At 39.5% G+C, this 12034-nt stretch overlaps 1 protein-coding gene across 1 annotated transcript in view; it reads left to right on the top strand.

Moving 5' to 3' along the window:
* RFX4 (regulatory factor X4) overlaps positions 1-12034 on the top strand; it is a 99489-nt gene that overhangs the window by 24713 nt on the left and 62742 nt on the right. The window contains exons 3-4 of the mRNA XM_076339142.1: positions 4030-4090; positions 9582-9705. Coding sequence (XP_076195257.1) covers positions 4030-4090; positions 9582-9705 — 185 coding nt within the window. The remainder of the gene's footprint in view (positions 1-4029; positions 4091-9581; positions 9706-12034) is intronic.

The raw sequence follows: 12034 nt of genomic DNA, 5'->3' as shown, positions 1-12034 counted from the left end.
TCCCACCTAACCAGGTACCTTGAAGATACCTTTCCTTGGAATGCTGGTAGTCCTCCCACTGGCAGTGGAGTGAACACACTAGATCTGCTCCTAGCAAATGTTTCTCCCTGAGGTGCTATGCAGCTGCCATATGTGTGAATACCTGCAACAGTGCATCAAGAGAAGGGTTTTTCCTCATGACTTTAAGTCCTTTTGTATTTGTCACAGAAGAATTGTCAGCTCTGTTCTTTGACAGTGCCTTGAAGCAAGATTTCTTTTCAGTGTCTTTATTTCCTTTCTTTACAAAATAGATTGGATTTTAAAAGTATTGAATTTTAAAAGGTATGGGTTCATTTTAATCTACAGTGCTGTTCTGACAGGGACTGATAAAATAATGGGCCAAAAAGTAAAGGAAAAAAACCAGCATTCCTTACCTCTTTCATGCTGTACAAACAGATCTGGGATCAGACCTGAGTCAAGAGTTACACAAAACATTCCCTGCTCAACAGGGAAGCCATTAAGTGCCCTGCTAACAGCTAAAATATAAGGAATAGGGATATCTTATTATTTTCTGCTAGTCAATTATCTGGTGAGATTACACTGTTAAACTCTACGAGGTAGAATAAAGTGCTTGTATGTGTAATACTAGAAGTTTGTATTTCTATGTCCCCTCCATTCCTATACCATGTGCAATTCTTTCCATCTATTTAATAAAAAAGTGGAAGTTTTCTGAAAATAAATATTTTAGCCAACACCTGGTGAAAATGAGAAACACCTTGGCTGACAGCTGGTCCATTGGCAAAAAAAAAAACAAAAAGAAAAGATCTGTTTTCTTGTACAGAGACTTGATCTGGGGGAGACAAGCACTAACTCTGTGAAAAAAGTAGTTTTGTTGAAAATCCAATTGTTCAGTGGGTAATATTTTGATGGAAAATGGTGCTTAAATAATTTTTTTTAGTAAGTTCAAAGTCCATCATTCTCCTTCTTGGTTTTAAGGGACAGTTAGTGGATGATGCTGAAGAGTCTTGAAGAAGGATCCCCAGGAAACAGACATACCTGAGGAGGGAGACTTAAATTGCAGTTTATGATCTTATTGTTAGTTTGTGTTGTTAAAACAAATCCTTACATGGAAGGAGCTGAGTATGGCTGCCTTGTAGTGTGTCTGAGGGCAGGTTTGGTAAAGCACCTGCTCACAGGTGCTCACCCTTAGTGCGAGTGAAAAACAGCTGGGGGAGGGATGGAAGGGATGTAAAGACTCTAATATTATATAATTCAGATATTGGCTTGATGTCTGATAGAGTGCCACATATCCAGTGGAAAATTAAGTCTAGTTAGCACAGGTGAAAGCCATCTAATAACAGACCTTTGAATACTAGCCCCCTTAAATCAAGAAAGATAATCAAAAGTTTTATTCCGGGGAGGGGAGAGTAGTACCTCTTGGTTTCGCAGGCAGAGGTTTATGACTTCTGCACCTTAGTTAGACGAGGGGTTATTTAGATCAGTGGCTTTCAGTCTTTCCAATTTGCATCGCCCCTAGCAATTTCCAGTGAGGTAGAAACCAACTGTACGCTGAACTTAAACCAGTGGATGGTAGGCTTTGACACTGACATAGAAAATACTGATTAAGAAAATGGATGACTTTCACCTGGGAAGCAATAACCTTAATTTGAACAAGAAGATGGTGGGGCACAGGAGGAGGACTGGGCCCTCATGTGCTGCTGATACCTAAAGGCAGCAGCTTTGGTGGTTGTACCTCGCTGTGGTGTCTCCCTCCTGGCAACAGCAAAGGCCTGAATCCCTGCGGTCAGTAGAAAGGTGCTGCAGTGCCCGGTGTTATGGGTCCCTGTTGGTAAAGCCTGCACATCCGCGTGACTGCCAGCTGTAATTTTCACTACTAAAGCAGGGGAAACTCCAGGCGCCAGCCAGCACTTTGCCCCCTGCAACACTTTGCTGAGACATACTGTTTACAGCTAGTCCCCTTTCACTTTTACCTCAGGAACGGTTGAGAAGCCACCGGCTGCTGGGCACCCATGGGGCCTTGGCAGGCTAGACCAGCCTGCTCATGGGTGAAGGAAGCTGCAGCAACCTCTGTGCCCCAAGCCTGGGGAGCTGCCATAACTCCCTCTCAGCCCTGCTGCCTATTTTTTCCCTGGCCGGGACAATGGGGAAGCTACAGCAGGACACAGGACTGGACTGGGCTCTGGTCAGGCTGCCTGCCTCTTGCCCCTCCAGGGCGACCACAGGGCTTTCCCTGCAGGGGCTCTCTCACCCTCCCAGCAGGCGCTCTGCCACCTCCGAGCTGGGCTCCCTTGTCCTGTGCCTGGAAAATCATGAATCCCAACCCAGAACGCTCTTCCCGCCTCAGAGCAGGGCAGACATGGCTGCCCCTTCCTCCCCAGGGAAGGCAGGAGTCAGGCGTGCTCTTAGGGTGTCTGTGCTGTCGGTTGAAGGTAAGAATGGCAAAACAGTCGGTGTTGTGAGAGGGGATGGCCCTGACTATTTTATCCACCCAGTGGTTTAAATCCGTGCTGCACGGCTCTGCCTCCCACTGTGGAGAAGGCGTTTGTCCTGCTGCCGGTGAGGCCGGGGGCTGTTGTTGAGCGTCAGCGGCCGCGGCAGCCACGGCCGCTCAGCATTCAAGCCCTGTGTGCCGTTTGTTTAGGAAAAACAAATGAAAAACACAATTTAAAAGTGATTTGAAATGTGTATGTTGGTTCTATGCGCTGAATAAAAGCAGGCCCCTGAAAGGCAGGGAAGGAGTGTGCGGTCCAATAATTAGAGGCCTATTGTCATGCAGATGCAGAAGAGGGGCTGCTCGCAGTGTCTGCCGGTAACTGTAAATCTGGATTTTCCTGACATTCAGGGGACCGGTCTCGCAGGCTAAAGGATGTTCGGTTAACACAACTTGCCCTATATATAATGGAAGAAATATTGTGGCGCGAGGGCTGAAGACAGCGTTTTCCAAAGTGGCGTTTTATTTGTGTGTGCTGGTTCTTGGGACTGCACAAAAGGCCTCCCAATGGGGTCTGATGTTCAGAGGAGATAGCCCGGCTCCCTTAAGATTCAGCATCCTAAAGGCTCACTTAAATAACTTCTAAAAGTTAATTGTATGAAGAAATGAAACTTGCAGCATGCTGTACAGGCACAGTGGTTTACCTCACTGTTTAGGTATCAAAGCCTTCTGCACTTAACATTTTCATCAGGCGCAAAGTTGTTAAAATATCAAACTCTGTTTGATACAACAGTGTTTCCCAAAGAATACCCTTCTGGAGATGCTGATTGTGCTTCACTCTCAGCTTTCAGTTAGGACTGTTTTATATGCTTCACAAATCACAATTTAATAGGAATTATTCTAGACATACTTTTAAATTTTTGCAAAGAACTAATGTGAACTGGGAAAAATCCAGTATTTTAAACCAGTTTTGTTTTCATTCTCTTTTTCTTTATCCCTCTTTTATTCAAATTTTTGGAAAGTCAGCAAATCAGAGAGTTACCTTGGAAACCGCTAATGAGGAATACTATCAGAAAAATTATCTGAAAAGGAATAAAGTATGTTGTAGAATGTTTTTCATTTCAATTTTTCTTGTTCAAAATTAATCTTTGTAAATTTGTAAACATCTAGTATGTATCATATGTTAGGATCAGAACAGTAGATGAACCCCATTAGGTTAAATGCCTCATCTAATATAAAACTTGGGTAAGGCAACTGTTCCCTTAAAGCAGGTGAAAGTGTTCTTATGTTTTGACATCCTGCTAGAGGTCTAAGATTCACTTTTTTTTTTTTCACATAAACTTACTCTTTCCAATGCCATTATTCCTATGCACCACTCTGCTCCTGCTATCAGTGATGTTTGCAAGCTTTATTGCCTTAAGCAGTATCTACAGACGCTAGCTTAAGGAGCATCATTATTTACATTTCCACAATTTAGCAAATATTTTGGGAAAGCTTTGACACTTGAGAACATTTTTGATCAGATAATTCCTTACCAGTTTACAAACGCCTGAGCAATTCCTACTGAAATTACATAGTATTTTTTTGTTTCTTAACAGATGAGGAAAAAGAAAATAATAGAGCATCAAAACCACACTCAACTCCAGCTACACTGCAATGGTAAGATGCCTTTTTAAAAAAAATCAAGAAAACCTGTTAGTGTTTTTTATTATCCTTTTTCCAGCTGAAGTGAATAGAGGTCTTGGACATCTTATACAGTTCTAATGATACTTTCACTGTATATGTTTAATTTGCTCATTAGCATCCTGTACAGTATTTCTCAACAAATGTCTTGCTCTTACGGGATTTGTTTGAACATAGGAAACCTCTGATACAGTTTAGAAGATCTGCTTGGCATATTTGTTTGCCACTTTGCCAGCTGGTGATTTGTGGTTTGTCATCGTTGTTATATTTATGACAAAAAGAAAACTAGTACTGAGATTTTTTTTTTTAAGACTTACGTTTGTTTCAGTGTATGATGAAGCCCAACTTTACTGACTGTTTTACTGAACTGAGATCCCTGTAATTTAACATAGAAGACAACAAAAGAAGAGAGAGAGTTTGAGGTTTGATTAATTTGCCAAAATTCCCTTGCAAATTTAGTGAGGGGAAAAAAGGAAGGGTAATTAGGAAGAGAGAAAGAGAGGATGGGGAGAAGAAAGTTTGTGAGTCAGTCTACTGTGCTATGAAAAATGAACAAGTTCACTGTGATTTACAGTGGTATTTTTGGCTGCATGTTCTGTAACATTACATATACTCCTGGCATCTCTTTCTATAGGTTATCTTGTAGACTTTTGTTGACTTTTCCCTTAATTTAGGTTTTTAATTCTGGTTTAGCTTTCTTAATATTGTAAGTGGTCAAGCATCTTTCAGGGGATTCCTTGTATCTGGCAGAACAGAGCTCTGTTACAGAGAAGCCTTGGAGCATGCTTATCTGAAAATCCATACTCCTTAGCTTGTTTCAAGTCTTTTAAAAAAAGGCCTTTACTTCACCTGTAAGTACTTCTCATAGTTTTCTGGATGAAAAGATAGATTATTGGCAAAAAATGTGGGGTTTTAGCAAAATGTAAGCGAAATTATTTTTCTGCTTCTGTCGGTCTCTTGGGAGATCTAACTGAACAAACAGCAAAGAATAATTCATTCAGTGAATTTTACTGTTTCTCTGCCTGTGAAATTCTGTGATTCTTTGAAATATGCATCAAGAGGTTTATAGATTATTTCATCTATATTTGCTCTTTAACGTTGATGAGTTGAATTTTAGATTAAAAAAAAAAACAACAAACCTGTGGGTCAATTTAGAATAAGGTTGCTGCAAGTATTCAGTGTTCTGCCTTGAAGAAACTTGCAGACACTTCCAGTGCAAATACTGAGATGTGAAAATATAAATAAAGGGATTTCGTTCTGAATTGCTGCTGCTTTGTACGTATTTGTTTCACCAAAGTGCTGTTTTTCAGAAGTTCAAGAAAAGCGAATAAAGAAGGGGAGTGACTACAGACAGAGAGAAAATTGTTAAAATAATAGTGAAATGTCATAGATGTATTTTATTATTTTCTATTACGCACCCAAACACTTCAACACAGTTCAAACAGGATAACAAAGAACTATCTAGCTAAAATAAAATAGCAGGCAGGGCTTACCAGTCCCAAATTCAGAACAATGTTTATTTTGCAGTAGAGTCAGTTAAAAGACTTTTCCACAGGAGCAAATAACATAGTAGCCAAGAAGTCAGAGTTAATTAGAACATGCCAACGATACTGTTCCCAACAGAAAACATGCAAATACTGTAAACAATCTTTTGCCAAATACTTTCAAGCTTCCTCGGTCATAAAGGTTAGTAAATCCCTAAACTCCTGGGATATTGAGCCCTGCTGGAATGCAGTGTGAACGCTAATGCTCATTCAGCAGTGTTTGCAATAGAATCCTAGAATTTTGATTCTGAAAAGGCTGCTTACATCATCTTCCCTTCCCCCTTGCTGGTGTACTGGCTTACTACCTGTCTGTTGTGTTATGTTTCTTACACATTTATGTAGGTCAGATATTCTCCCCTTTGTGTCTTTTGGAGCATCTGCAATTTCCTCCATTCAATTTTCCACCCAGAAATACATGAGGGAACAGAAAGCAAAGAAGTTTTCAAGTTTAATTTCTTTAGCTGGTGTCAAACTGAATTATACTATTGGCTCAACCTGTAGGTAGAAATTTCCCAGCTTACTAGCCATCCCATAGAACAGTTTTCTGGTGATTGCCATATGCTTTTCAGCTTACATACTGCAGCTTTGAATTGGTATTGCCTGGAGAAACTGTGCTACTGGGTTTGATACGCTAAATAAAATTACAAGCTCAAAAGTTGTGGTTGAAGTGCTAAAGTAGTAAGCTTGCTTTATGTGCAGATGTCAAGTTTCCACTGTTCTGGAAAAATAAACATTAGCATTTGCTATTTCTACTAGCAGCCCATGGGTTGGTAAGCTATTGTGGTTAGCACTGTACAAATGCTGCTCTGAGAGCTTCCTGTAGATTTAGCTTCACATGTTTGACAGTTTTGCCTGCTTAGGCCTCAGACCAAGTTTTTGCATAGTAAAGAAAGACAAAAGTCTAAATTTACCTGAATATGCCCTGGGTAAGCATGTGTCCTACACTCCTACTGGAATCTCCGGGCCAGATTCAAGTGATGGAAGTGGTGGGGTAAATCATTGACCAGATTTCAGGGTAAAATACCAAACTTGCCTTGTTCTGGCAAATGGAGGCACCGTGGTTGCCTGCAGTGTCTGGTGTCTGCCAAGTTAAAGCTGGTCATGTTTTTACTGTTAGATGCTACTATCATTTACAGCTAATGAAGGCAAGAGCGTGTTGGAGAACAGAAACAGAGGAAACGTCAGTAGCAAGGAAAAAGAAGAAGAGGAAAGTAGTAGGGAAAGTGAAGCAAGACATAAAGGAAGTACTTCAATTTTGTCACATGGTTCATATTGCCATCACCTTTAGTAGTTATTTCTTGTCTGACATCTTGCTGGAAAGAGCGAACAACATCAATCCCACGGGGATCTATCCTTAATGCTTACGCCTCTCCAAAGGCAAAGTACATTGAACGCTACAAATGAGGAGGAGGAGGAAGTAGCTGAAGATGCCAGAAGCATGACTGTCAGCCTGACTAAATATCCTTTTCCTGGAAACAGGAATGATGTTTTTGTTTTGTTTCATTGATGACACAAAATGAAGTGAAAGGCCTGGTAAATGTAGCATTACTGCCAAATACATAATTGGAGAAACTACACCAGCTTGAATTTAACCGTTAAGGCATGAATATACCAACACCTAGCATCCTTGTGCTTATCCCATGTTTCTGTGTGCATTATTATCTGTAAAGCTATAACTTGCTAAATACTTGGCTCTAAAATGTTCCTGGTTATTTCATTGGTGAACTGGTTGACCAAATTGTAAGTGTGAAACTTTATTTTACCTCAATTTGGTGTGTGCGTGTGCATGTGCGTGTCTACTTCTCCAAACACAGAATTATTCAAAGCACGGACAGCCTACTTCCATGCAGTTTGGTGGCTTACAGTGTAGGTGCTCCGAATAATAACAGTATTGTGAAGCTAAAGTCAACAAAACTATTCAATTTTTTGCAACATTCATAAAAAGAAGTAAAAAAGAGGAAGGTAAAGCACTGCTAGGTAATGGATTCTCCCCAGATTAGTAGTTTCACAGAAATTGTTATAATGCATCAAAATTAATCTGTTCTAGAATCCTTTATGTGATTAGCAATGGTAGCATCACAGTTGTTCTGTTGCCTTCGTATCTAAAAACAAGTCTGTAACAACACTACAGACCTGATTCTGCTATAGAATAATCTCATTTAATCTAGAAGTATATAAGTATAAAGAGGGAAACAGTAATAGGGACAGATAAAATTGTCATTCCTGTGGAAGGATTAGGGGGTTTATTGCTATACTGTAGTGGTACAAAAGGTCTTATTGTGAACCACTGGATTTCACATGGCTTTATTAGGACATTTAAAATGTTATATATATATTATTTCTGATAATGATTTGTTAGGTAGAAGATTGAGTTCATTATCTTTCCATAATACTGCAGAATGAAGCTGAATTCAAAATATGATAAAGTTGTTAAATGAAAGACAGGAAAATAAAAGAAGTGAAGCAAGATGGGGGTTTTGATCATTAAAAAAAAGTTCAGGTATAATGGAGCATTGTTCAGTCTCAGACTAATGACTCTCTGTGAAAAAGAGGAGAAAAAGAGAAAAAAATCATCAGATATGAACAGAAATAATTAACTGCTTTTCTTTCTGTCCTGTCTTGGTCACGGAAGCTGACATTCCAATTAGCAGCTATAGTATACAAACGAACTCTCCAGGTTTTGAAAGGAGGTTTTGTTAAAGCGCTATGAATTTGAGGAAAGATGCCGTGATGATATTTCTGTAGAAACCAAGGAAGAATAGCTGTTGCCCATACAAACCGATTCCATTCATCCAGCCAGATATCTTATTAAAATAGTTTGCAGTCACAAATGATCACGATAACTGAAATGGAAGGTAGGTAGGTCCTGAAAAAGGCGACGAAGGAGAGAATCTAAATATTTGGAAGGTGTTCTACAGCTATCAAATGACGGGGTTATTTACTGTAAAATTGGAGGGCTTTGAGAATATGTATTAATTTTCGAATACGTTTAAGAGGAAGTTGCACCTACCTTCTTCTAGCCAGCAAGGCAGTCAAGCACACATGTAAATATATGCATATGAGTGACACCATGGCTGACAAGATTAATTCTGGTTTAAAGTTAAGTGTGTATGTAAACACCTCTTGAAATTTGTTGGATCAGCAATCATAAAAATGTCATTTCAAAGGAATGTTTCTTCTAATCTATAGATTTATAGTGAGCCCAGTTTCAGATTTTGAAGATGAAGCATATGCATATTCATATACTTGATGTAGAATTTAAAATATTATGGTTGTGTGTTTGCATGTGTAAATGAATAATAACAGTTTCTACAAGGCAGAGGAGGATGTTATTTCACTATTTTATTTAGCATTGTATTCAGATCATGGACTCTTTCTTCACTTTGTCTATAAGCAATAGCAAGAAAACATTATACAGATATGATTTTGTGCACACTCTTGAGTATTTGCAAATAACTTGCACATCTGCTTCCTCAAGGTACGGAATTTTGCAGCTGGACAGGAGTGAAGAGAGTCCTGCAAAGAACAAGAGAATGCTTCCCCTCAGTGAATGTTTGTTGTTTCGTAGTTGTACATATATTTGTTTACTGCAGGATGCTTTTAGGGTATAACAGATTACTAGTATATTTTTTCCTAAAAATAGCACCTTTGGAGCACGGTCAAACCCCAATATCCCTTTGTGCTAATCTCTACTTGCCTGAGAACTCACAGCCTATGTTTTTGATAGCAAGCATGAACCAAACGAAGCAAGTAAGCATTATGGAAAAGAGTTGGAATAAGAACTTAAGAACAAAGCAGAGATAATTCAGTAGACAAGCAGAAGCCAGAATGTTTGGTCTTAAAGATGCAGCTTTGCATACTGTTTACCATACAGGACATCCAACATACTTGCAGTTCTCTCTGTTTGATATTTGCTTTTTAAGGCTGGAGGAGAACTATGAGATTGCAGAAGGTGTTTGCATTCCTCGAAGTGCTCTCTACATGCATTACTTGGACTTCTGTGAGAAAAATGACACGCAACCTGTTAATGCTGCCAGCTTTGGGAAGGTGAGTCTAAACAGCAGTGTGATACCTTGAGCTCTCACCTGGTTCAGGTGAGTTTGGATTATTGAAAAGAATTAAATCATCATTTACCATCAGAGATAGAGGTATGTGAATGGAATCTCCTATGTATTCAAGTTATTGGACAAAGGCTAAAATTTTAAGTATTTAGAAGGTTGGAATAATTTCTAATCATGACTCAGATCCAGAATACACTAAATTTTTTTATGACTTCAGGCCCCAGACTAGCTGACAGTGACATGGTATACAATATTGGCGGCTTGGAAGTTGAATACAAGCCAGTGGAAACATATCTGCATTGTGACCTGCACTGCTTTAACAAATACCTATTTTTAAAAAATAGAAGGGTAAAATATCAGTCATTTAATTCTGGGGCCTGTCTATGCGCCATTCTTGTAAGCATGATACGGAGATCCCTGAATTAACGATATCAGCCCACACTGGCAAATCCACATAGTGGAGCACAATGCCTCCAGATGTGGAAGTCCAGAAAGCATCTAACGGCATTTGTGTGGCACTGCAGATACAGGCTGCCAAGTTATCTTTGCACTGTGATTCCTTGTGCTTCTGCTTTCCAGTCCAGCTCTAGTAAGAGCCACTGCGGTTATCTCCAGACTCACAGTGGAGAGGCACTCTTAGCACAGATGCAGCTGTGCATTGTCCAGATGTGAGCAGTAAAGCTCTTATGCTATACACCACTAGCAGATGTTAATGGCTGGCTAGGATGTTACATAAAGTTCTTATTTTGGATTTGCTTGTCAGGTGATGTTTTCTTCTCAGTGAAAAATAGGATGATATTTTTATATTTTTAATTTTTTATTTAAAACTGAAATTTTATTATAAAATGTGTCATAGGCCTTTAAAACTTGTAGGCTATGAAAAAAACGAAGTGCAGAGTTTGCCATTGTTTTTGAAATGCTTGCAAGCATGAATCTGAAGCCGATTGTCCTGCAAGCTATTCTCTTCTAGTGTTTGCAACATTTCTTCTATAGAAGTGCTGGGTATTCAAAGAAGGAAAAATGTTCCTAGGGTAAGTGCCTGTGTAAAGAGTAGGTAAAGGAGAAGAATGTATTTAATGAGGTGTCATTTTCTATAGTGCATCTTTATGTAGGCAGTTTAGCAAGGCAAGTAAAATGTACCATGTTGCAATATTACTATGTTTCTTGTGTCTTAAAGACCTGCTGCATGGTTCAGTTGATTCTCTGTAGGTTTATTTTTAAATACACTGCATAAGTGTGAGTGAAATTGTTTGTTGTACATATTGCTACCAAGTGGTAAGTATAGTGGCAACATGTAATTTGGGAATAGTGAGAACAAGAAACAGATTTCATGCAGGCTAACACATTTGGAACATGGGTAAAATTTACACACTGCTACTTTTGCTGCTGCTGAAAACTTCTCTAAGTTGTAAGGTGTAAATATTCTGAAATTATTTCATCAGAACATAAATTTACCAGGGACTTCACCAATTTTCAGTATGCAGTAATCTTGTTACACTGTATATTACTCCATCCTCCTTCTCCCTGCCCTTCATACACATACACCTGTTCATCAGTAGGAATACCTTGACCTAGAAGGACAGCTACGGTATCTTCCATCCAAAAATCATGGCATTCCAATGTGTTTTTCATGTGCTGTGTTCCAAGTGTTTTCCACTTGGTTGCAATAAAATTCTGAAGCAGTGATGCATGAAATTTGTTTTCCCTTTTTGTGGAGAGGAAGCCATACAGAATCATCCTAGTACTGTCTCAAACTAGTGCTTCATGTGGCCGTTACTTTTGGATCTGGGAACTGAGGCTTCTGCACAGGTGTGTCCAGGAACCTCAGACAACACTGGCACAAATATTGAAGAGAAACAGGCTTCTGCATCTGCAGAACCTGGAGCAGACCCCAGTGATTCTTTCCAACCTATTATTGCTAAGAAAATGTACTGCACAGTCATGAAGATCTGCAAGGCAGACACCCACTTCATTCAATCAATAGTTTGCAGTCAACTTCTCCTTCGGAGCAGGTACACGGATGAAGTTTTAGCCAACAGAGTTGTTGTCATGTGACTTAAATACTGCATTGGCAAAGTGAGTTGCATAAATGCCTTGGAGGCAGTGCAGTGAAATAGGTGCTATTTGAGGGCTTCCGCACTTAGCTGCTGAAACAGAGACCCCAGACATGTTTGTCCTCATTGGGAATCAAGAGCCCTGCAGCTGTCATCTCCTCCAGAGAAAGGAGTTAGTTATTCTGTGAAATTGTAGACAGTTCGCCTTTCAATAGACCACATTGAATTTATGATTCATCTTTGAACTTTAGCTCTGTGGGT

This window comes from Aptenodytes patagonicus, chromosome 1 (assembly GCF_965638725.1).
Source record: "Aptenodytes patagonicus chromosome 1, bAptPat1.pri.cur, whole genome shotgun sequence".
Lineage (NCBI taxonomy): Eukaryota > Metazoa > Chordata > Aves > Sphenisciformes > Spheniscidae > Aptenodytes > Aptenodytes patagonicus.
Note: the sequence above shows the minus strand (reverse complement) of the source record. Positions and strands in the feature narration are given on the sequence as shown.